We start from the raw sequence: 25,332 nt of genomic DNA on the forward strand, positions 1-25,332 counted from the left end.
GGCTTATTTATTTCGGATTGATGACATTCAATTTTGATTAAGCAGAGCGCATTGTAAGCCTTTGAATTATTGCATTTTGATATGAAATTACCGCTTATCCGTTAAGCAAATAATATTTGCATTCGATATACAAAAATATGTTAATGTGATATGCCTATAAATAAATTCAACGCTTTATGTAAACATGTATGCAACATATACGCACTTTCCACTATATATCATTTTTTGTTTATATATGTACATAGCACTATAGATTATTTTCTTTTAACAAACATTTCCAACATATGCATACATAATATCAATTCAATTTAATATAGTTTTCTACACTTTTCATTTCAAAGGCAACATAAATATTTACGTACAAAATTCTTGAAGCTTGCGCACACGACACTTATTAAGTTTACATTTACATTTAATTCACTATTATTGTAAATACAAAACATTTATTTATTGTTATTTTTGTTTTTGATTTTGTTTACTGAACTGCTTGGATGCGTAGTTTAAGTTTTGTTAGTTGCAGTTGTTAGTTAGTTGTATTGATTTACAATTAAGTTTGTTTTGTAAAATGCTAAAAATCCCTGAATATGAGTTCTCATTATTATTATTATTATAATTATAACAATAATTATTATAGAGTTTTTACACACATAAGTATATATGTAAGTATGACTTAATTGATAACTTAAACAAATTATTACTCGTTATTATTTCGTTTATCTAATCGAACAGCAACACTTTTGCACTTAATAAATTAGTTACAATTGCTAGACTTAAGACATGCACTAGTTATATTTAGTTGGTGTATAGTTTTCGCAACGACTTTTACACAGTTTTCCCATTCACATGGCGGCAGTACTTGACGTTATTTAACTAAACAAATGTTATTATTGTAATTAACAGTAAGTGTGTTTTTCGTGTCGTTTCTGATGTGGTTGTTGTTGTTGTTGAGGGGTTGTGTTTCTGTTTTCAATTTTTGCATTTCAATATTCGATATTCGTTTATGTTTTTCTTTTGTCGTTCACGTTTTTCTAACTAATTTGCTGTATAAATTTAAAAAAGACTATGAAACCTACGTTAACGCAATAAATACGTACATCATTCATACGTAAACAAATTTCCTAATTAACTCAAATATTTAAATTATTTAACCTATGTTATTGTTGCTGCTGCTGTTGCTGCTGATATTGATGCTGCTGCAGCTGCTCAGGGCGACGAACACTCATGCGACTGGGTATGGAGTCAGTGTCACCATCATCATCCAAATACTCCTCTTTGGGTCGCGTCCATTTGATCAGCGTTTCGGGCGAGCGATACAGGAAGAGCAGTTTGGCAAATAGATCCTCCTCTAGTGCAAACTCCAATGCCTCGCGCACCTGCCCAACAAAATGATTAATATTATGCGAATATTGAGCGACTAGCAAAATACTTACCAAGTAGATGTCCAGGCAAAGTTGCAGCACACGATCCACGTAGGGCAGATCCTCGAACATGATCTTGCGATTCTGTCCACCAATAAAGGATTTCATGAAGCGCGAGGCCAATAACACAAACGTAGTGTAAAGACCAATGATTCTAAAAGCGAGAAGGAATAAACATGAAATACTTGATCGAAGATCGAAGCGCGCTCTAAACTTACCCGCCAGCTGTGAGGAAGCTGAAGGTCGATGGGAACTTCTTGTCGTTGAACGTGTACATCACAATGCCCGATTTGCAGTCGCTGTAGGCCAAATCCTTCAGCGTGTTATTGTAAAAGCTGTCATAACAATAGTCGCGAATCTCCCACCACATAGCCTTGGTGGCTTTGTCGCGATGCAGTTTAATGACCAGCGGTCGATACTCCTGCTCTTTGCCGCTCATCACAGTGGCCACGAAGGCGTCGCCCGAGTTCAGTACCTTGATGAACTTGGGTATCATGTTGGGCAGCACCACGACCACATCGTCCGCAGAACTGCTTGCGGGTGTCGTGTTGTTGCCATTTGTGGTTCCATTTTCGTTGGTCTCTATTGGATCCAGGGTCTCATTCAGCATATTGATGAGTGCAGCGCGTCCCTCGAAGGTCTCGTCCAGCTTGATGACATGCTCATCGCCCACATTCTCCTTGAGACCCTTGGCCGGCGCTTTACGCGTCAGCGAATAGGAGAAGCGGGCTATTAATGTGTGATCTGCAAATAAAGTTGAATACAGATTTTAATTAAAATGCAGGGTACATATGTATGTCAGGAAATTCAATGTAGAATTCAGCGGGGAATTTCATTTGGAAATCCCTTATCGAATTCAGTGAGAGATACTCTAACGAGTGAAGGATGGGATATAGGAAATGAAGGTACAGCAATTGGCCTACTTACTATTCCGTAGATCGTTGGTTAGTCGCTGCTTGTCCGGCGGCGCAATATTCCACAGCGAAGGCGAGTTGCCCGCCAGCTTAACTGCCGCCACATCGGTGGCATCGTAGCCGGCAATAAAGGTGAGCGCCTGCTTGTTCTTGAAGAAGGCATTTGTCATCTGAGTATACATTTTGGAATCGATTTCAAAAATGCTATCGTAGTTGTTGGTCGTGTAGATGGGATCATAGGGTCCAATGCGAATGGACAATGACACCTGATAGGGCACATTGGAGCTGCCCACGGCATTGCCCAGGGCAAACAAGCAAAGCGGTCCCCAAATGCAAATCACAATTAGTAGCACAACAGTGCCACCCATGATAAGCTTGGAGAGTGAAGCCTTTTTCTGTGCGCGCATCGCCGGGAAATCGGTTTCCGATTGCCGAGTGCAGCGTATGAGATAGATATTGGAGAAAATGTCCTCCATTTTGAGCCAATCAAAGATGGTCATGGTGCTGTCGATGCACACCCAATCGAGAATGGTGCGCAACTCGTAGAGGAAGGGTATTTGCATGTACACCTTGAACGCAATCATGTTGACCATCGAGAAGCCCTTGGTGAAAAAGTTGCCCAAAATGCGCTTGGGATAGCCCGACTTAATCTGATACGAGCTAAGCAGCATGTAGAAGCATTTGATCACATAGAAGATGATCGGTGGAGCCAGGGAATTAAAGGTGCGCTCCGTTACCGCAGGCACCACAAAGAACATCCAAATGTGTATGCCAATCACCGAGAAGAAATGGAAGATGATCTTGTTGACCAGAGCTTTGCGTAAATACAGTGCGCGATCGATGACAATAAGCAGGAACTGCACCAGTAACATGATCAGGAAGGGAATGGGCACCTTGTTCTCCGCTAGATAAGTCTGCACACCGCCATCGCTCTCCGTTTGTTGGGTCTGCAAGTGAAAAAATAGTTTGGATTAGCGAGGTTTTTCGAAAATTCAGGCAGCATTTTACTTACGCCAAATGCCGTAAAGCCAAAGAGTAGAACAAAGAAGTTGATAAAGTCGCAGAGGAACATCAAGGCATAGACATCGGTGGCCAGACGCGATTTGTGCACCAGACTGAAGAAAAACTTGTGCAGTGACGAGGTGTATTTGGTACGTCTGCAAAAAAGAAAGATTTAAATGCAATTGAACATGAAAGTCACAACTCTTTACTTACTCCAACTGATTGATGGCGGACTTGCTGTACTCCGGTGAACCAGGCAACGACACTTGGCTAACCTGTAAGCTCATCTTCTGGGCCGCATCATCGTTCAATTGTCGCGAGTCGGGCTGCGACAGATTATCGCTATCCTCGCGCTCGTCTCTGCAAGATCTATGAATTAATAACGTTTTTATTAGGAATATTTCCAATACTCACATGCTAGCTGTGGGCTTGGTAAACTGCTGATCCACATCCTTGTAGCCAGACTTCCACAGACCCTGCGATTTTAGCAGATAACGATGTAGAAACAGCACCAGCAACAGTATCAAATCATAGACGGCATAGTGCGTTTTCATCTCGACGCCAAAGATCTTTGCGGGGGGCCAACGGCTGATTGGGCAAATTGTTATAATTGGACCAGATCAGTTTAAACTGAAAGATACACTTGATCAGCACAATGGCCTGTGTGTAGGCAATCAGTGTGACCCAGAAAGTCTTTGTAGGACGCGGCAGCGATAATGTGCCCCAGAGGAAGACCATGATGGGTAGCGGCAACGAGATGAGACTGGCATTGACCACCTGGAAAATGAAGAAGAGGAATGGATAATGTTTAGATGTAAATAAAGACACAGACGGACAAACAAAGGAAGTTATATACCAGCTGCGTCACTCACCTGATTGATAAACACCACAATATAACAGATGAGATCCGTATTGGCCAGTAGAGCATACCAAGAGGAGATGAGCACCTCCACAATGATGTGATGATCGCGTTGGGCAAAGTTCTCCTCCTCCAGATTGAATTCACCGGCGCTGTAAGTGCAATCAAAGGGTTAGAGGAGTTGTGCAACAAAAGAAAGGAGGGTGGTTGGATTAAAAGGGAATTACTTCATGCCCAAGTGCAGCAAGGATCATGTGCGCTGCATGCTACGCAATCTACATGCGTGTGCGTGTGTGTGTGGGTGTTTTGGATTTAAGGATTAAAGCAAAACCACAATACATACATACATACTAGCAAAGAACGCACATAGATTTGCATTGACTTAAATTAAAAATAAAATAATCAGCAAATACAAGAAATTAATTCAAAGTCAGCCACATACAGAGAGATAGTAGAGAGACAGAGAGATCGTTATAGTTATATAGTAATTAATAGGGTTAGTAAGAGGAGAGAGCGAGAGAGTTACGATGATGACTATGATGATCCCTGGGGCATTAGTTAGACTGAGACAAAGATAAGAACAACAGCAACAACAACAACAACAGACAGCAACAGCTCTACGAGTAATTGCAGTATTTTGTACGTGGGGGCGTATGAGTGTGTGTGGGCGTGGGCGTGGTCAATACCTGTCCACGTGCTCGTAGGACCAATGCTTGCTCAGCGAGCCGGAACCAATGCTCGCCTGCTGTTGATGATGCGAATGCTGCTGATGCTGCTGCGGATATGAATGTGGCGTAAAATGATGTGGCGTTTGCTGCTGCTGTTGCCCACTGCGCTCCATAGATGGCGCTTTAATGCGTATCTCAGGCAGGCCGCAATCCGATTTGCGACTGTATTGCGTGAGCATATGTATGTGTTTGAATGTGTGTGTGACGAGTGTGAAGAGTGTATTCAAAATGCACAGTATAACAGTAGTATAACGGTTATAGTAGAAGTAGTTGTAGGATAAATGAAATATATATTTTGCGCAAGTATTGATTAGAAGTGTTATACGTAAGTAATTATTTACTTATAGTAGTAGAGAAGAGATTATTGTAGTTAGAACACACACACCGTAGATGTGTGTATATATGTATGTGTGAGTGGATTGGTTGCCCTTAGAGACAGTTATCGTTATCGAAATATTTGTGGACAATATCAATGTTGAAACTTGAGTTTTACTTACCCCTTAGTCGGCGGCGATGAACTGATTGATTGTTTTCTAAAAACATAAATTTCAGATGAGCAAAATGCACGCAGAAAATGTAAAATGTAAGAATAATAAATTAGTAAAGTTTCTTTTTGTTTCAATTTTAAATTTGCCTTATTATTTTTGTTTAGTATGGAAATTTTTCAAATGTTCAAATTTCTAAATGGATATTAATTTGTGAAATCAAAATTTTAAATAAAATTATGGTTTTTAATATGAAATAAAAACGATTTGTGCAGTTTATAAGACGAGTATACGAGTTTATATGGGTTATATCAGCTGTAATTTCTATCTGCTCTAATTATGCTGTACCCAGCCAGGCTGCCATTATTTTAAACAAGTATACGCAATGGTGTCATTTTTGACACGTAAATGCAATCATAATACTATATTGAGTTTTTATCTAACTAGAAAAATAGCCAGAGAACAAAATTTAATATTATAACATTCCATTTAGTTACATAAAAATATTGTATAGAATAAAAAAGTCAGAAAAATTAATTTGGATTTGACAAGCAGACAAACTGGGAAAAATGTCTGAATTCTGAGATTGCTAATATTGTAATAGCTTTAAAAGTAAACTGATATTTCCAATATGTTTAGATTTTTTTCCAAATTCCTATCGCTGGGTACTGCATATGATCGAAGATGATGGAATAGGGATAAGGATTTGGGATGTAGGGCGAGCTGTTTTGTCTTTTACCTAGAGGTTGCGGCATCAACAGTGTCTACGGGTATTTCGATGATATCTTCGCCAGCGTGGTGTGATTGGTGTGGTGTACTGGTTGCTGGTGGTGGTTGTGGTGGTGTTGCGAGTGGTTCTTGCGGTGAGAGCGGTGTGGTTGTTGTATTTGTATTTGTATTTGTGTTGGGTGGCGTGCTATAGTGTTCAGTGAGATTGTCTGAAGTTGTTGTAGCTGATGTTGTGGCTGACGGTATTGTTGCTGTGACCTGTGTGCGGCGCGGTGTCGATGAAGTAACGGGCTGCCCACCATTCTCATCACTATGTTCAAGACAATGCACACACAACACAACACGATGAAGTGAGGTGAGTTGAGTTGAGTATTTAATGTCGATAGAGTGTTGTGTTTTGTAATTGTTTTTTGATTTTTTTTTTGTTTTGGAAGCAGGTTCACAGTTTCAAACACACGTAACACAAAAGGTAACATATGCAAATAAATAAAAAAAGAAGAGAGAAAATCATATAAACAATAAATAAATGTAGCAATGTTTTTGTTTTTCATAAATTCAACACAAACGTTCAACAAAATCAAGAGTATATATTTATGGTAACGACTAAACAAAATTCAAAAAGAATCAAGATTCAAAAAACGTTCGCTACACTAAAACGCACGTTTCCAATCTTGAAAAAATAAATGATAGTATATTAAACGCAAGCGGCGCACACTCCTCACACACACTTTGAGCGAGGGAGGGAGAGTGACGCCCACTAAATACCTCTCGAGATTCGATTTCAGAAAGTGGAACATGGCCGCAGCACTGGAGAGTCCAAGACGGTTCAGCGAACTCGATTCCTGCAAATAAATACAAATATTTATTAAAATATGAGCTGTAATTGGGACTCAAGATAGTTTGCATCATTTTGTGGTGATTTTTAATTAAAAGCCTACTGTAATGTTATTAATTTGTGTAACAAAACTTGAATGAAAAGAGCAATCGGTATGAGGATCTAAGATTAATATTTTATCTCTGACTTCCAGAGAAAATGCATCTAAAATGAAGTTGTGGGATAAGCTTTCTAGCTTGCTATTGAATTATGGGTCTTTATTTATTATTTGTTGGACTTACCTTGAGTGTCTTCTTTTCACCAGCCAAAATGCGATTGACAAAGCGATAATTGCGCGAAAAGCGATTCAGACGAATGGTTAACGTAACGAGGAATCCTTCCAGCAAACGTATAATGGGATTCGTATCGAAATCCTCATCAGAGTCCTTGGCTGTGACATCACCGCTGTCCAGTTCCATTTTGGATTTACTATCTGAGGTTTCCTTCGAGGTGGCTTCACGTGGCGCCGTCGTCAAAGCTGACGTTGCAGGTAGATCGGTAAGATCCTTTGTGGGCTTGGGACTGCTCATGCTGCTGGCCGCGGCATCACGTTCCTTGGAGACGCCTTTGCTGGTAGAGGGGAAAAAGTCCGTGGGCGCATCCTTGGATTTCTGTGTGGGGCAATAGAAAGAGTTGTTAGCGAAGTCATGACTTATGTGTGTTGCTTTTCAACATCGACACGCAAAGAACGAAATAAAGCTGAGGTAAAAGTTAAAGATATGTAAATCTTGTATATACATATATATATATAACATATGTATAGAGAGTATATAAAGTGTGCGCCAACTGGTTGGTTGTAGTTGTTGTTTGCAGCGCATTTATAACGAGAGTGAATTACATAATGAAAGAAACACTTGTTGTGCGCCAATTAAAGAATTTTCTTATTTTGTTTGCTTTTTGTTTTGTGTTTGCTGCACACTCACAACTGGATCTGGATCTGGATCGGGACAGGGGAACTGCTCAGGTGGTGGAGATTGTATCTCGAGCAACGTCTGACTGCGACGACCAAAGTCGAGCGGCTCGGAGAGCGTTGAAGTGCGTATACCAATGTCACACTCAATGGTATCATCGTCGTCATCATCGCGATCGTCGCGATCTTGATCCAATTCGTCCAGTTCATTGATCTCCTTCTCAGCGTCCAGCTTGAGTTGAATGCGTGATCCCGGCTCGGAGGCATAGGAACGTTCACGCATATACAAATGACGACGATACTCGGCATCATTCAGATCCTTCCAAACCTTTAGCGATGAATGTATGTATGTCGCGCAAATATATTTTTTGAAGGGGAATTCACAACAGATTATAGGACATGCATTCACCATGCACATCGATTATCAAGTTTAATTTACAAATACATTCGTCACTCCACATTGCATTCATATTTCAATTTCAAATTAATTTAACTAATCTTTACTTACATCGTAGAGCGTCTTGCGTCGCTGCATTTTCATTTCGCTCTCGGTGATATTCTCCTCCTCCATGAAATCGATCTCATCGTGTATCAAATCCAGCTCAAACTTGTCATCCATCTCCTCGAACATGTAATAATCTCCAGCACGCGTAGCTTTCGATTTAGAAATGTTGAGAATAAAATAATATTAGACAATTTGTTGCAAATAAATCCTTGAACTATTAACAACATTCAGAGATTATAGTTGTATATAGATAGATAGATGATTATAGTTGTATATAGATAGATATAGATGATTATAATTTACAGAATAGCACACAAAACTGGAGCTTATAGCCAACAATATTCATGCAGCTTTTATTGATCTTTTTTTTGGTCTATTATATTAAATCTGCTAAAAGTTTATGTACAAGGCAAAATATCGCAAAGATATGATATATATAGCTTATATATATGTCGAGTATTTATGATATGAGGATGACACAAATCAAGCACAACAAATGAAATAATAAATAAATTTTTACCATGTGGATGCAATTTAATATCCTTCCTTCTGCGTACTGTTGGTGCAGGAAGTTCTATAATAAAACACACACATAAATCAATCAGATGTTAACAACTTAAAAACCAAATTAAAATTAAATAATTCAATAGTAAAGAAGTATACGACATATAAAAACAAAATCTGTTAAAAATAAATTTGAAGTATATCGTAGATTTTCAAATTTATTGAATTTCATTAATCGCTTTGGAAAATTTAAAACTCTGTCTTTATAAAGACAAAGAATCCAAAATATTAATTGCAATTCTAAATAAAATTCCTTGTTAAATCAATTTCTGTTCCTTTTCTTCTAAAGATACGAATATAATAATAATGCTGACATTAAAATGCATTCTTAGATAAAATTCCGATAGTAACATTTAAAGCCGAATTATAAATTTAAAAATATTTATATTTTAAAACATATTAAGAAAAAATGATTAATTATTAAGGAATTTCTGAAAATCACAACAATTTTGTAGCAGAAATTAAATGTATTAAAAGAGTCGCAAACGTTGCATGTAGCACGTAGCACGTAGCAAGTAGCACGTACTAGACTCGTACGAGTATTAAAGAATTAGCGAAGAACACAGTTAGAAGATATAAAGTTTGTCGTATTTTACACTTGTAGAAGCGCGCATAGCTCTGATAGCGCTTTTTAGCATCGATTAAAGACACGATTAATCAATCAAGTAGAGAGATAATAAAACAATTAGGAGATAAAGAAGTCCGCTAAGTGTTATTTACAAATGTATTCCGTTTTGCAGTGAAAAGGTTTTTTGGATTGAGGCCTGCTACACACGACCTCAATGAGTTTTTATTACCCCCTAAAAGGGCACGCACATTGAACAAGATCTTTATACAAAATAAAGGTACAAAATATAGTAGTCTCAAAATATATGTAAGTAATAAGATTCATCCAATACATGGTCCATGCAGCAGTGCGGGCTCATAGAAGGCGCACATCAGCGACTCCATATAGTAGGCCGTACCCACGGGTCCCCAGCTATGCGGTCGCTGGGCATAACGCATCGCAGCCTCATCCCTGGCCCCTGACAGATTGCTGGCACGTCGCATACGCGCCTGTGCCTCGTCTAAGGAGTAGCTAGCATTGCCCATGCTCAGATGTCGACGATGCAGCGACTTTTGACGCAATGTCACCAACTCCTCGTGTTCCGGCGACTGCATTGATAAAAACAGAGTGTGTGATCAGCGATCTGCTTGCTGCATTTATTCAACTCTCTGTGTTTACCGCATGTTGCTTCAGGGGCGAGTGTTTGATGGACACCGTTTCGTTCCACGACACAGCCGCATTTGTCGACGACTGTCGTCGATGTTGACGTCGCAAATTGGGCGTCAGATTCGCCGAGCTGGTTGCACTCGACGCCATTGCTGTGGCATAGGCAGCCAAAGGCGGCACAAGCGTCTGCATTGTGGTACTCTGTTCCGAAGGCGCCAGTCCCAAAGAGATGCGCTTGGGCTCCAGAAATCCCTCGGTTAGCAGGGCAGACAACGCATCCGTGCTTGGCGTCGTGGGCTTCGAAGTGTGTAGTTTAAAGTGACATTCAGCTGTTGTCGCCAGTGTGTCGGGTTTAGGTTTGGGTTTTATGGGAGCTGTGTCCTCTGGCTCCTCGCTGGCGGATTGCACATCCACATAGTCCATGGCATCGTCGCAGAGCATAATATTGATCTCTGGCTCAATGATGACAGCTGCATCGGCGCTATCAACACTCTCCACGCTGCTGCTGCTGCTCGAGAGCATCGAAGCACGCGCTGGCGACGATGTGCCCGATGAGCTGCCACTGTTGCTCTTAGAGCTGGTGCCATCTGGCGTCTGATAGCCGGAGCCCTGACAGGAGACAAAACTGCTCTGATGCGCCAAAGGCGCAGCTTCCGACAACGATTGTTCCAAGGGCGTGGGTTGCCCTTTTAATTTTGATTAACATTAATTAAGAACACAAAACACACGCGCGATTCGGCAAATTTCCGTCAACCAAAATGCAAAAAATGTTGTGAAAATTTGCGATAGCAAAAAAGCGACACGCGATTGGCGAAACAAAACAAAGCGCGAAAAGTGAGCAGACAAATTTTGCAGTTGGAGGAAGCCAACTTACCATCGAAGTGTGTCTGCTTGTCCAGTGGACGCAGCATCTTCTGTTGTGTGGCACGAATGCGTTCCATCTTGCGCTTGATCTTGTGCAGCACCTGCTTCTCATGGTCATGTCGATGGGCAATCTGCTTTTGACGCAAGCTCTCAATGATGTCGGCTCCTCTGTAGTCAAAAAAAAAACTATTAATAAAGAAAGAGACAGGCAAATCAATTAGAAAAACTCTCACCTGGAGGCCAGTATGTTGTTGGCCTTGGTGTCCGTGATGATGTGACAGAAGTAGTGCGACTGGAAGATGCGCAGCTGAAAGATGATAAATGCAAAACAAATCGCATCCCACAGCAACACAACTTGATGCGTCATCTTCGGACAGCCTGTGGAGTCCGTCAATACTTCGGCTTCGTCGGCCACGTGGAGCTGTTCCTTGATCACATTACTAGTGCAAGTGATGCCCAGCATGTGGACCAACCAACAGCAGTGTGTGGTCAACGGCGTCATAAACAAACAACCGGCCATTTGGAAGCTCGTCTTGATCAGTATGTTGGCCACATTAAAGGCCAGCAGCCACTTCCAGCGACTGATGATGGTTGCAATGGGGCGCAGATAGAAATCGGAGCCCTGCCACAGGAAAACAAAGGCGCCAATCAAATAGCCCAGCGCCAGCAGATCAGCAATATTTGTGCCGGCCAAAAAGACGACAGCCAAGGTGAACCAATAGAAGCCACACAGTACACCATTCTTCAAGATGTCTGAATAGTTGCGAATGTATGAGCAGAAATCATGCGTGGGATTATCGAAAGGCACTCGACCCAGCTGGGCAATGTCTGCGATGACGCTGCGATTGCTGCCACCGGGGTAATCATCGTTGGTAGCGTAGCGTTGCTCAATGCAGAAGATGCTCTTCTGGCGATTCAAGATAATCAGCACAATGAAGTCAAAGATGAGCTTGGGCACATGATTAAAGTGCAGCTGACCCGGCAACATAGTCCAGCGTTGTATGCTCTCGCCAAAGGCGCCATCATCCCAAGGATAGCCTGCAAAATAAGTTATTTAATCAAGGCTTTTATTACATTAAATACTGATTACGTACTCATGCACCAGCTGGGCGGCAAACCGACCAACACAATATACTGCAGCAGTATGGAGATGGCAAAGAACGCCTGAAATACGCCCCACATTTTGGCACATTGCGAACGCTTAAGCAGCAGAAGCACCACCAACCATACAGCATACACTACAGCCACAATATCCTGACGATACGTGATCGTCGAGACGAGAGCAATCAGCGAGATCTCAATGCCAAACTTGTAGAAGCCAAAGTTGAGCAGATATTTGACCAGGCCAACCAGATCCTTCTCGGCATCGGCACGCGTTATTTGCTGGAAGAGCAGCTTTGGCTGATTGGCGGCATTCTCGCCAATCTTGACGCGCATCTGCAGCTGACGCAGCGAGATGACTGCGTGCATTGTGACGATGACCATGTAGATGATGTAAGTACGCAACAAACCCATCAAGCCGCCTTCCAGTTTGTCAGCCTTGTTGAGACCAATCCACTCCGCATTGTTGGCCGTGCGATTGTCGCTCTACAAATAAGAACAAACGTATTAAAAACCAACAATAAAAGAGACACTTTATCTACTCACGCAAGTAACGCTGTATTGATTGTGATCCAAATACTCGATTTGATAGATCATCTTCGACAGCACAATGATGGTGACAATGAATGAGATAAGGCGACTGATCACCACCTGCACAGCTTTGCGCGATGTGGCGCCCAGCACACAGAAGCCCACAAAGATAATGTGCAGCACACACACCTCGCTCACGCTGCACACAAAGGCCGCAATGTAGACGGCCTTCATGATGTGCAGCTCGAGGAAGCGCCAAAAGACGGTCTTGAATCGCTTGAAGATGTACTCGGACTTGTTCTTAATCTTGCGGAATGAGATGCGCACCAAATCACGCACAGATGTCTCAAAGTCTGTCGTCGTAGCACCAGCTGCCGTCCCGGCTGCTTCCGTGGAACGCTGCCTTATGGAGCTGGCGCTGCCTCGACGCTTTGATGGCGCTGCCTCCAAGGCAGCTGTCTCTGTGCGCTTCTGCTGTGCGTTTGCCGCCGTCAACTGACTTCTCGTGCCCGGTGTGGTGGGCTGTTGCTGCAGCGAGGCAATGAAACGTTTGTGGAAATAGTGCACCTGTATGACAGTGAGTATCACAATAATTGTGGGCGATACCAGATGCAGGAACAGATCCTTAGTCTTGTAGAGCTTCAAGCCAATATCAGCTTGACTGCAAAGATCATAATGATTAGCAGAAGCAACAAAAATCAATTCTTAACAACTTACAGAGTTTGGGACACATTGAGATAGTCCTTCCAGTACATGTCGAACTTATCGAATTGATATGTATAAATCAATATCAATATGGACATGGCGTAGAAGATCAAGAAGAGCCAAAAGCCATACATAATCTTGACCCACGCCTTGGACGACGATTGAAAGACCAGCAAGAAGAATAGGAACAATGCCATGTAGCAGATGCGAAAACCGGTCATATCATCGCCTGTGATGGCGCACAAAAAGATGACCAACACAAGCAGCCAGATCCAGAGGCGCACCAACAGATTCTTGATCACATCGCCCGCTTTCTTTAGGAACTTTGATGTCTTCTTGCCATCGTTGATGAGGTAACTGGAGCCAGCCGAACCCACGGTAATCTGCAGCGGTGCAATAATGTCAGCCAGTGTGCTATCTCGGCGTCTGTCGCGCTTCTCCTTGAAGAACTGACGCGACGTCACCCAGAACATTAGCACAAACGCGGTCTTCACAATCAGCGGCACACATGGACGCATATGATTCTCAATTGGCCGCTCGAAGCCAATTTGCTGCAAATTAATGCCCGCTGTCTGCAGAGATAATCGAAACGAAAAACAAATAAATATTTATTCACTTAAATTTGCAACTTAAGATGCCGATATACTTACAGAAACCCTGGTTGGCAGCTCGTTATTATTCAGATCCATGCCATAGATGTATTGTGCCACCAGCAGTAGCTCAGCGTAGAGCACAATGAATGGACTGGAGCGCATCATGGCCTTGCGCTGATTGGGTATCATCCACAGCACGTTGGCCCACAGCAGCAGCACAAAGGTCAGCCAGCTGTGATAGACTATGGACCAGGCCTGCAAACATAAAGTGCCAGGCAAAAGCCAAAGCAATCACATTTAGTTGAATTAATTTTTGCAAACGCTCAAAAGTATGCTATACAAATTTTCCTAGTATTCATTCTAATTGGACTCGCTCGTTATAGGTCAACGGTCAGTTTTAGCCTTGCTCTAGTTCGCACTTGCTGTTTTGTTGGTTTGTGTCTGCACTTTGTGCAACCTGTCGCCATTTATTGTCATCGATTTGCCAGCACAGCTGACTGGACTGCAACATATTTATCGCATGCGACAAATGCAATTTCTTGCACTACACTATTTGGAGATGTGTCGTGTTAACAAATATTCTTAAAATAACTGAATGTTTAATTGTAGGTGACATAAATATTTAAAACTTATAAAAATTTATGTTCTTTTGATATTATTTGAAGTTCAACTATTAAAAAAGGAAACTAACTAGAATAAGAAAATGTATAGCATACTTTTCAGACAACTTAACATTTCCGTTTCCGTTGTTCAAATGTTTTACTCGACCATCATTTGATTTATAAACTCACCATCATCAGTATATTGGTGAATATATAGCTATTCTGATATATAAATCCGCCGACACTGACAAAGCCGTATGATATTTGATCCAATATGGATGTGGTATTATTCTCTTGCTCCGATCGACGTTCAATGGTGTCCAACTGTATATCATTGCCACGAGAGCCGCTCGGCGCCGTTGTAGCCGCTGCTGTCGTGGACTCCAGAGCCTGAGGAGTGCGTGCCTTTCGAGTGCTCTGACGCACCAACTGAAGAAATGTCAATAAGATGTGAGTAAGAAAGCCATAGCAAGCATCAACATATATACAGCGATACAGTGATATATATATATATATAGAGGGAGCGAGAAAAAGATCAAGAGTGGAGCAAGGGGGGTCGACTACATGCTACGGGTGTTACGGATTAATGTACGAGTACTATTCGAAAACTAGGTGAATCTGCTTTGCACTATATTTAGTATTTACAGACGAATTTTGACTATGCCCAAAAGGTTCACATACATACGGAGTACACACACACTTACGCAGAATATATTTATGTTGAGGGTTAAATGTTGTTACAGAGAGACAGAGAGAGAGAGAGATACATAGGTTAAAGTTATGAGATATATAACTGATAACTGAACGATTCAACTAGGCAAAGCGATTAGTAATTAATACGATCGTGGTTAGACAAATACAGTTAACGTTTACAAACATGACGAAACAATTTAAAGTTGAAGAGAGATAGAGATATAGATAGTTATAGTTATATACACACAATTTAGAGATAGATATAGTAGATACAGGAATGTTGAATAGAGCTAAGCTAATGATCGGATGATCGACAATTGGTTAGTTATAACATAGTTTAGTATTTTTAGGGCGGGGTGGAAGGAGGCAACTTAGTAGCGAATAGTGGAGTTAGTTTACGTACAGGCGTCGTCTCAGTCGGTTCATTTAACGTTGCACGCTGTTCACGCCGTAAAGAAACCTAAAGCAGGAGAAGTAATAAAAGAGAGAGCGTAAAAACAAAAATCAACAAAAACAAAACAAAAATTAAAAAAAAAAACAAACAACAGAGAAGAAATTAGAGATAGGGCGAAAATAAGTGGAAGAAAAGGAGAATAGGCAACAAAGCGCAATTCTTCGACACACACAAAAGAGAAAGGACTAAAATTAAATATCACACAGCTGCTGTTTAGCAATTAGGCGCAGCTTAAAAATTAGTTCAAATTGCCAAGCATTTCGGTAAGTATATGTATGGGTATTACGATGCGTATACTTAATATTCTGCTTAGTTATTAAATTAGTTGCAAGCTTCCGAAAACTTTTAGTATTTAGTTTTAGGTTTTAATTCTAGTTGATTTATCATTTCATTTTGTTAATAAGGAATGAAATTTTAAATAATGTTAATTAAGTTTCATTTAAAATATAATAAAATAACTAAAATTTGTTTAGCACCAAGAAAGAAAGGTATTTAATAACCTTTTCTCAAAGGACAAGTTTAAAGTTTGCAAAGTGCATTTTTTTCACAGCAATTTAATACAAAGAAGACAACGATTTCATTGTCGTGTAAAAGTTTTCGTAATGCTCGAAAGTTGCAAGTTTTCCCGCTGACTAGTTAGTTAGTTTGTGTGTAGTTAACACAGGTATTAAGTCAGGAGACAAAGTTATTGCTGTCGCTGCTGTCTTGCTCCTAGGTTATGCTCTGTTGCACACAAGATTGGAAAGCCCAAGCGTCTGTTTGTTTTTTGTGGACTGTCAAAGTTATCAGAGTGCACTTTTCTTACAACAGACACACTCACACACACACTCGCACAACCTCCAACACACACACACACACACACACTTGCAGAGACACACAAGCTTACACTCAGACGTTGTGTGCGACTTGTTGTGGCGCCTCCAACACCGACAGCGACAGTGGCATTGACACCGACACCGACACCGGAGCTATCTTTACGATGGCCACCGGAGCTGGAGCCGGAGACGGAGACGCCGCCGATGCCGCCGCCGCCACTGCGTGTTGTCGGTGACGTGAGCAGCGATAGCTGTCGGTTGAATCTGTTGCCAGTGTTGTTGCTATTGCTGTTGTTGATGATGTTGCTGTTGCTGATGTTGTTGCTGCTGGCATTGTTGATGTTGCTGCTGTTATTGCACTCGAGTGTCTGTCCAAAGGCGGTGGCAGGCTTTGGCTCCAGCTGATAGCGAGTGTTTCATTTGTTTTGTGATGCGAGTTAGTGACGAGAGTCAGTGAGATGTTTTTATGTAGTATTTATCGTAGGCGTGCATTACAAATAAATTCAAGTATTATATTATGTTTTTTTTTAAAGGGGGGGAGTGAGAAGAATTAAGAGAAACCGAATTGAAGGCAAGCATCAGGATAGAAAGATTCGTCCAAATGCAATGCGAGCAAAATGCAGCAGAAAAAGAGCACAAAAAAAAGGTAGAGCAATTCATGTTAGTTTTGCACTAAACCAAGTTACAAAATATACAAAAAAAAAGAAGAAGAAAAAAAAAGAAAAATCCACAATGCAAAATTCTCTCACTTACCCGCGGCTTAATCAGATGCTTTGTGGTCAGCGCCAGTGCAAAGTAGGCGAAGAACAAAGCAAATGGATTCAGATACGAGTCCAAGGACAAGCGATTGTTGTACAGCAAAATGCGTATGTCGGGCACGCAGTCGGACTCGATGAGGGGCTCCAGGCCAATCAAGCTGCATGAACACAGAAACAGTCAAGAACTCAACAAGATAATTCAATCTCTTTTCTCTCAATCTCGTGGACTTACCGTGCTGTGAGACTGGTGTGATTGAGGTGACTCTGCATCCAGGGCGTCTGATAGGAAACAATGCACAGCGAATGCAGCACAAGGACAAACATCACGCAACGCAGCAACAAGGCGAAACCCCTGAAAACACAAAACAAAAGACAAATTACAGCAAATGAATCGATTTTGTATAGAGCGCAAAGTTTTCGCCACTTTCAGTCACTCGTAATTGAAATATTGTTTCGCTTTCTTTTATAACAAAGTCAAATTTTAGCTTAAGCATTGTATTGATAGTTGAATCAGTCAGTCAGTAAGCTAAGGTCACGCACCGTTGCAGAGTCTGGCAGGTTGCCCAGTAAGTGCCCGCCAGCAGAAAGATGAGAAAGTAGAAGCCTCCAGGCACTGAGGGACGCAGCACGGCGGCAAAGAACAATGTGGCCAGGCAGAACAAAGGAGCTGCAAAGATTATACAGAGATGATTAGTAGACTGTTCTATTTGTTATTTGATGATCTTATCGTACAGATCTTAATCAATCCCTCAAAGTGTATGTGCTGGCTGATCATGGAGACGCGTTTGCGCAGCTGCTGCTGTTGATGTTGCAGCGGTGTTGTCGCCGTCGCCTGTTGCACATCGCTGCCATTGGCATCCTGTTGACTGCTCACTTGCTGCTCCGACTGCGAATCGGGCAACTCGCCGTTCTCCAGCTGCTCGGCATTGATATTTTGCAATGCCAAACGCTTCACGCTGAGAAACGCGCCCAACGACGTGGCCAAGACGAGCACTTCCGGCGCCAACCATTCAATTATAGCCAGCGGTCTGTAATAAAAGATTAACAACAATTTTAAAAATTAAAATTCTCACTACTTACATTACTTTCAATACTCACCGCAGATCCACGAAGCTCACGAATCCAATGTGCCGCAACAGACGCTCGCTAAAAGAACAATTGTAGATGGGCAGCGCGGTGCTCAGCGCCAGCACCTGGAGCGCAATGTGGCCAAGGAGAACGAGAGTGCTCAACGCCAGCAGAATGATAAAGAAGGCGGTCACCGAGCCCTTGAAGTTGCGGCGTGTGGCCAGCGGCACAAAGGGCGACATGAAGAACATTAACATGTACACGAACGAGATGCCCACGGGTCGCATGAGTGATGCTGCAAAGAGAGAGCGCGGAGAGATTGGAGAGGGAAAAAAAGTGAGAAAATGCATATTGCATGGTACAGGAAATATAGCTTTAAACGAAATAAATTATTAATTCAATGAACTTCACCGTTTTTTCCATTCGTAAATTTACTTTTGTTAAACTATTGAATCTATTTTAATTTTATATTTATTAGGCAGCTTACTAAATTTAATGGTTTAAGTAATTGATTCCAAATTTAAGTAATTCGATTTGTAACTATACAGTTTTTAGCATTTGAGGATTTACTTTTGTTCAAATATTAGAAATATTTGAATTTTATATTTGTATAAAAGTACAAAATGTTATATTAAAAATATACAAATTTAAAAGGCTTTACAAAATGTATTCAAAATGTAAATGATTCCATTAATTTCACAGTTTTGGGAATATTTACTTTTATTAAACTATTTCAATTTTATTTTATTTTCATTTTAATCTAAAAATTCAATTTCGAAATACAAAAATTTAAAATTTATAAAAATAGTTTTTTGTTTTGTAATATCTCGGATTCTTTGCAATGCTGTTAAACTATCTTATGAGCCAAAGTTATATAAAATAATAGAGCTAGCAATTTTATTAACTATTGAATACATAACTAAACTATTGAATACAAAGTTGTAATTAAACAATTTCAGCTTGCAAGCAAGTATTGGCTACATGCAAAGTTCCCCCTAATAATGGATGACTGTTTCATATAGTCAGTAACTACTGTAAATATATGTATGTATGTAAGTGTACAGAGTGTTGTTGCTACTTACCCAGCACCAGGACCGCCGGCAAGACGACACGCTGCAGCACGAGGCAGGCATAGCTGAAGGCCATTGTGATGAGAGGCTGCTACTCCAACAACTGATGTTGTTGCTGCTGCTGCTGCGGCTATTCACGTTGCTGCTGCTGCTGCTGCTGATCCTGTGCCCCGAGTCCGGGTCCGACTCATTCATAAAACTTGCAGGCGCTTCAGAGCAGCTGCAATTTGTTTGGCCACCGCTGTGTGAGGACGCAGCGCAGCGCAGCTGGAAGAAAGAAAGAAAGGGAGAAAATAAATTAGAAATTATATTAGATAAGGCGTCGTCAACTGTGTGGCGCCCCCTTTGGGCCAGTGGTGGCAACTGTCAGAACATGTCGCGCCTAATGGCAACTAGCAAGAGGCAGCAAGTGCAGCCAAGCAAGTGACTGCGCCTCCTTCATTCATTGCTCTGCTCTTGCTCTCTCTCTACGTCTCTCTTTTTCTCTCTCGTCTAAGGATAACTTTTTTAATCTTTGACTTATAAACATTAAGTTGGTTTTAATTACAACTAAAGAACAGCCACAACGAAAACGTTAAGAAGTGCAAACAGTTTTGGCAGCCGAGGAGCGTTGGGTGTGGACGCGATAAGCTCACTCACACATACACTAAGATAGTTGCAATTTGTGGGCGTGGCAGTAGCGAAGGGCTGCCGTCTGGCCATAAAGACATAGCAGTCACACGCCATTCTAACTTGGGTTGGGTTAGTTTCAATTTTCCTTTTCCGCTTTTCCACTTTCCACTTTCGTTTGCCTGCGCCTGCCGGGGATTGGCCTCCAGGCGCCTTTATTAGTCGCGCAATTGTGCGCCATTTCATGGCTTGACTTTGCCCCGAGGAGGAGACAAAGACAGAGGGAGAGAGGGAGGGAGACAGCACCAGGACAAGCTCGTTTCGCTCTCTGCCTTCCGCTTTATGGATAAACGTGTGTAATCGACATTCAATGGCACATTATGTGGCATTTATTTGCATGTCCTTACGATAATGCCTGCGAAATTTGTTTTACACGCCGCAAACGGAAACGGAACACATTAGAAACCCAACAAGTGGATGACGAGCGAAAGTTACGAGATATATCGACATATTACAAAACAACTTACAAAGCAAATCGAACAACTATTAAAGAAAGTTCAACAGACGATTCACATAAAAGTTTGGCACACAAACATAACAAGGATCATAACATTTTGTGACTTATCAAATATAAATGTATCTGTATGAACTTCAAAAGAGTTTACTTAAAAAGAATGATATCACAATTTATCAACAACAAAGTATTAGATAAATTTTTAATTTATAGTTGAAATGCCTTTCACTTGCATTATAAAATTAATTCGAATATATCACAGAAAGTGAAAGTTTATTTCAAGTACTCGTAGTATTTAAAAGCGCACAAGCATTTGAATTCAGTAAAAATTCAAAAAGAACAAACACGATGCAAACAACTCATAATCAGCAAACCATGACGTCATTTTGGCCCCAACAAAAGTTTATAATACTTCCATTTTCTCGCTAAAAAGAACAACAATGAATAACAGACTCACGCACACACACACGCGCATCCAAAAGGTGTGAGTGAGTGTGTTTATGTTTGTGTGTTCCGCTTTGCATGCCAAATGCCAAAGCCAAAGCCAACGACGACGCGTCGTCTCCATTCAAACACATCAACATAATATGGGCTAATGAGAGAGCACAAAACGAAAAACCAAAAAAAAAAAACAGAAACAAAAACAATTCACACTCACAGACAGACAAAATATGTTAGGCACAAAGAGAGCGAGAGAGTGGGAGAGCAGAGCGAGTGGGCGACCGGCAAAACTCAAGTGCTGCCTCCCTCACACACATTTAGACAAACAGACGGCGACTAGACAGAGCCCAAAAAAGAAAAACAACAAAAGAGAGAGGAAAAAAAGTAGCTAAAGCTGCCGGCATTACGAGTGCTCATAAAAAGTAGTAGGCATATGAAAAAGTAGTTTAGTAGTAGGCAAGCAGACATCTAATGGCGCAATAATGAGACACACTGTGGGTGCGGCATGGCATCGAATGGGATAAACACACACACACACACACACACACAGCTATAAGTAAATGAGCACTCAAAGAGCATTGCAGCAAGATAAAGCTATTCAAAATACAGTCAGAAAAAATCATCATTACACTAAATACATACATATATACATAACTACTCTGGCGATGGTCATTTCAGATTGTATAAATATTTAAAAGAGTATTTCGACAAGGCACAACTGTTGAATGTTGTTGCAGAAAATGAAATCTGCTTTTTGCATAAATTAGTAGGAAAACTACTTTACTATATTAACTTTGCAATTAAAAATGTATTTTCAGAGAGGATGCTATCAATTATTTAATTAACTCAAAACTTTTCTATATTGCACTGAATCATCTCAGAAAAATATATGCCAAGGTATATTCTCGTGTCCCATTTCTATATTTAGGTTATCAGCAAAGTGTGCTGTCGACGAACTATTTAAACAAATGCCCCGCATACGAATTGTTATTTAAAGAATGCTTTCAGCTATAGATAGAGTCTGGGCATTGATAGACAATGTAGTTCTAAGTCAGCTAACTATAGTTCTACAATCTTTCAAGAATGAATATGTATATTCAATGAAAGCCTCTCTTATGACTCATCTTGTTTAATTAACTTTTCTCTCCCTCTCTTTTATAGTTTGCTTATCAAATTCATATTTCATATTAAACAGACATTATTCATTTGCGGCTAGACATGCAAACGCACATTATTCTATAGTAATTTTTCGCCAAAACAAGTTTATTGCATCATCGCAACTTTTGCTGAAATGCTGTCAATCTGACAATGATTAATCCAATATACATTCTATATATATATGCATAATTATCTGCACAAAGTCTCGCAAAGTATGTGTCCAGATGTGAATGTGTCAAGGGTGTGAGTGTGTGGCAGTGGCAAGACCATGTGGCATGTGGCACGTGTTGCTGCTGTGGAGTCATATTGTCGCTTGGCTACGTAATCATAACAATGGCCTCCTCCCTATCCCCCTATCCCCCCCAATTGCCTAATTCCCCCGACTCCCTCACTCAGATATTTATACGTTGAAATGCCAAACTGATGTTTAACTTGATGCGTGCTATTTGCCAGCAATTCATTTGCCGAGCACGCTTCGCATTTGCCTATGAAAAGCATAGACGAGCTACTTTAATATGTATGCGTATGCGATATAGCCTATATACGGTATATATACGCTATTCAATATGATATAATAATGGCATGCGTGTAGTCGATGCGGTTCGCCAGATGTTCTCTATCAGCAGCCAATGATTATTTGGCTTGTTGCTAATGCGATTACAATTTCAACTTGAATGTTTATTTTGGTTACGATTTTGATTCAAGTTCGATAATATACAGACAGTTGAATACCCTAGAAAATAAGTTTAACAAATTAATAAAATCTGATTCTATAAATCACTTTTTAGCTTCCCCCTGAACTACACATTCTTGCAATTGTTTTTACATTTGCTGCGCTGACTTGTCTCTTGTCTTATTTACTTGGCATACATTTTGCTTTGAGCATTTCATTGGCACTTCTTTCGCTGTCTTGTCACAGTAAAATAGGAAACAAAAGTAGAACAACATGTTGCGGGTGGAATGCAATATAAATGCAATAATATTAAAATGCTTGAAATCAACATTGGCATTTACTTGAACAAACCGTACCGTAGAATGACTTATTTTAATGCATCCCATGTGTCGTATACTTGATGCGCATAACCTTTGAGTGCCTGTAAAACCGAGTGTTAACTTTAACGAGTCTTTATGCCAATTAACGTGTGTTTACAAATCAAATATTACAAACATGTTGTTCACATATAATATTCGTTGCTTTTGCATGTTGTGCTAAATACGTATACGTAATTTTAGAATTCGCGTCTTTCTCCTGAACATTCTGAGGTAATTTTCCTTCACCCTACTCACATTTCAAATCGTTACTTATACTAATGCCAACTTATTACAGTTAACTAACTTTTCTACTGTCTTAGAACCTGTTGACATGCCCATTTATCTATTGCCCGAGCTGGCTTCATGTTAATGTCAGGTCATAATCCATAGGCCACCTGCCACGTTGACACTCATTTGACAGTCGACTGTCATTGACACATTCCTCAAACTGACTCGCAGGCGGACACAAAACTGTTGCGTGCAGTAGTAAAAAAAAAAAAGAAAAACTATAGCTAGACATACGAGTTGTCCAGCCCCACTAAGATATATGAAGATGGATGGTCGTAAGCTGGGTAAGAAACCATCTAATGAAATTACTTTGTAGTTAGAGAAATTCACATAAAAATGACGAAAGTTTCTGTTTTTATGACTGTCAAAAAAAAAAATGAAATGAAATGTGAAGTGTCACGTCAGGTGTGCCCTTAACTTGGCTCATTTCCATGACATTTGCCACGTTTTGCTGGACGGTCAGCTATTAGGCTCCATTAAAATTCACTTTGTTATATGTTCTGTCGACATTTAACTGGGCGTAGTAATTGCGAAATAGTGAAGAGTCAAGAGTCAGCAGCATTGAGCATGCGTTTCGTACGTGTCCTTTTAATAAATTAAAAAAAAAAAGAGCGAAAGAAAATTTACGACGCGGAAAAACCGCGTTCAACACGTGCCTCTAAGTAGCAACTAACATAGCAAACTGTGAAACTGGGAAGTGGAAATGGAAGTGGAGTGCGCGATAAGCGATGCGAGACCATGTACATGGGGTTTGTCCAAATGCATCAGTGAAATTGTTTGTCAATGGGGCTACGTGTAGCCTCTTAATGGGCCACTGACATCAACAGTCAAAGCGCAACACATGTCGTATGTGTAATATTCTACCTACCCATTCTATTCACTCCAGCTGTGCACTGTTACTGCAAATTTATATGTTGCCAACGGGGCGAGAACAGTGGGCTGTTGGCAACAAATAGTACACAAAATACTAGAAAACGTTCAAAGCTATGAATTTAAGACAGTTTTGTAACTGAGGTGATTTCTAAAATATGTTTTCTTGCCTCAGCTGCTGCTAAAATGTATTTCACTTTTGTATTTCAACTGTTTTGCTTCACTGTGCGCTTGTGGGTGGCGGCCAAAAAGATAAATGTAGGCCAAGAGCAGCAAGCGATATGCATTTTGCCTGTCCGTCTGTCTGTCTCTCTCTCCATGTGTCCATCTGTTTGTCAGTTTGAGTGAACCGAAGGCGTAGACGCAGCTTGCCGGGCCATTAGCTCGCTTTGTGTATGCCACGACAGATGGGGGGAGACTGGGCGTGGCCGAAGAGGCGTAACCACTTTGAAATTAATTTCCCTAGTGAAATTTACGTATACGTAATATATAGAGAAGCAGCCCTATGATGACACACACTTGCCCCCTCCCCCCGAAAATGCAAGCTCGTTGCATGCACCAGCACGTTGCAAAGACCACAGACTGACCCAAATCTTGGGCAGCTTGCCTCGCCTCATTGCACAATTAGTGGGTATTACATGGGCCAAACACGGAGATTTATGACACACTCACACACACACACACACTCGCAATTTATATCAATTTTTCAGCCCATTTTACTTAACGATGCATTCGCTTTAATTGAATTAAGAGACCCAAGTAAGTATAAATTTTGATATCAAGAAACACTTTGTGACACCACTTTGAACTGTCATTGACCTCGCTCACTCTTCTCTCTTTCTCTCTCTCTGTCTCTCTCTCCCTCTCGTGAGATACTCAACTTCTTGGCAGTTTTATTTTAATTGCTATGAAAATTGGTTGCACATTGTTTGGAAATAGTGTCTGAAAATGGAATTTCTTTTGCG

General features: G+C 40.8%; 2 protein-coding genes and 1 long non-coding RNA gene across 5 annotated transcripts in view; 1 reads left to right on the forward strand and 2 right to left on the reverse strand.

Moving 5' to 3' along the window:
* Positions 1-285: 285 nt before the first annotated feature.
* LOC132798676 (piezo-type mechanosensitive ion channel component) overlaps positions 286-25,332 on the reverse strand; it is a 37,737-nt gene continuing 12,690 nt past the window's right edge. The window contains 31 exon segments of the mRNA XM_060810626.1: positions 286-1,373; positions 1,431-1,572; positions 1,637-2,162; positions 2,346-3,279; positions 3,345-3,489; positions 3,548-3,694; positions 3,749-3,912; positions 3,914-4,111; positions 4,207-4,345; positions 4,880-5,083; positions 5,419-5,454; positions 6,146-6,445; positions 6,901-6,977; positions 7,252-7,620; positions 8,428-8,573; positions 8,945-8,998; positions 11,076-11,233; positions 11,299-12,103; positions 12,160-12,652; positions 12,713-13,358; positions 13,415-13,974; positions 14,053-14,250; positions 14,787-15,026; positions 15,694-15,750; positions 16,631-16,960; positions 17,313-17,475; positions 17,550-17,669; positions 17,858-17,984; positions 18,050-18,345; positions 18,416-18,680; positions 19,468-19,722. Of these exon segments, the coding sequence (XP_060666609.1) occupies positions 1,155-1,373; positions 1,431-1,572; positions 1,637-2,162; positions 2,346-3,279; positions 3,345-3,489; positions 3,548-3,694; positions 3,749-3,912; positions 3,914-4,111; positions 4,207-4,345; positions 4,880-5,083; positions 5,419-5,454; positions 6,146-6,445; positions 6,901-6,977; positions 7,252-7,620; positions 8,428-8,573; positions 8,945-8,998; positions 11,076-11,233; positions 11,299-12,103; positions 12,160-12,652; positions 12,713-13,358; positions 13,415-13,974; positions 14,053-14,250; positions 14,787-15,026; positions 15,694-15,750; positions 16,631-16,960; positions 17,313-17,475; positions 17,550-17,669; positions 17,858-17,984; positions 18,050-18,345; positions 18,416-18,680; positions 19,468-19,531 (8,322 nt within the window). The 5' untranslated portion in view covers positions 19,532-19,722 and the 3' untranslated portion in view covers positions 286-1,154.
* On the forward strand, positions 6,136-6,906 carry LOC132798699 (uncharacterized). 3 transcript variants are annotated; one of them, XR_009633962.1, is made up of 3 exons: positions 6,136-6,269; positions 6,360-6,490; positions 6,573-6,906. It is a non-coding gene; the product is annotated as an uncharacterized LOC132798699 (long non-coding RNA). The 3 variants fall into 3 exon arrangements; XR_009633963.1 differs by lacking the exon at positions 6,136-6,269 and having other exon boundaries at positions 6,355-6,490; positions 6,573-6,604; positions 6,668-6,906; XR_009633964.1 differs by lacking the exon at positions 6,136-6,269 and having other exon boundaries at positions 6,355-6,490; positions 6,573-6,604; positions 6,718-6,906.
* Positions 7,630-8,405, reverse strand: LOC132798695 (uncharacterized). Its single transcript, XM_060810649.1, has one exon. It carries the CDS (start codon positions 8,335-8,337, stop codon positions 7,891-7,893), a length of 447 nt encoding a protein of 148 aa, XP_060666632.1. The 5' UTR covers positions 8,338-8,405; the 3' UTR covers positions 7,630-7,890.

The sequence above is a fragment of the Drosophila nasuta genome, chromosome 2L, assembly GCF_023558535.2.
Source record: "Drosophila nasuta strain 15112-1781.00 chromosome 2L, ASM2355853v1, whole genome shotgun sequence".
Taxonomy (NCBI): domain Eukaryota; kingdom Metazoa; phylum Arthropoda; class Insecta; order Diptera; family Drosophilidae; genus Drosophila; species Drosophila nasuta.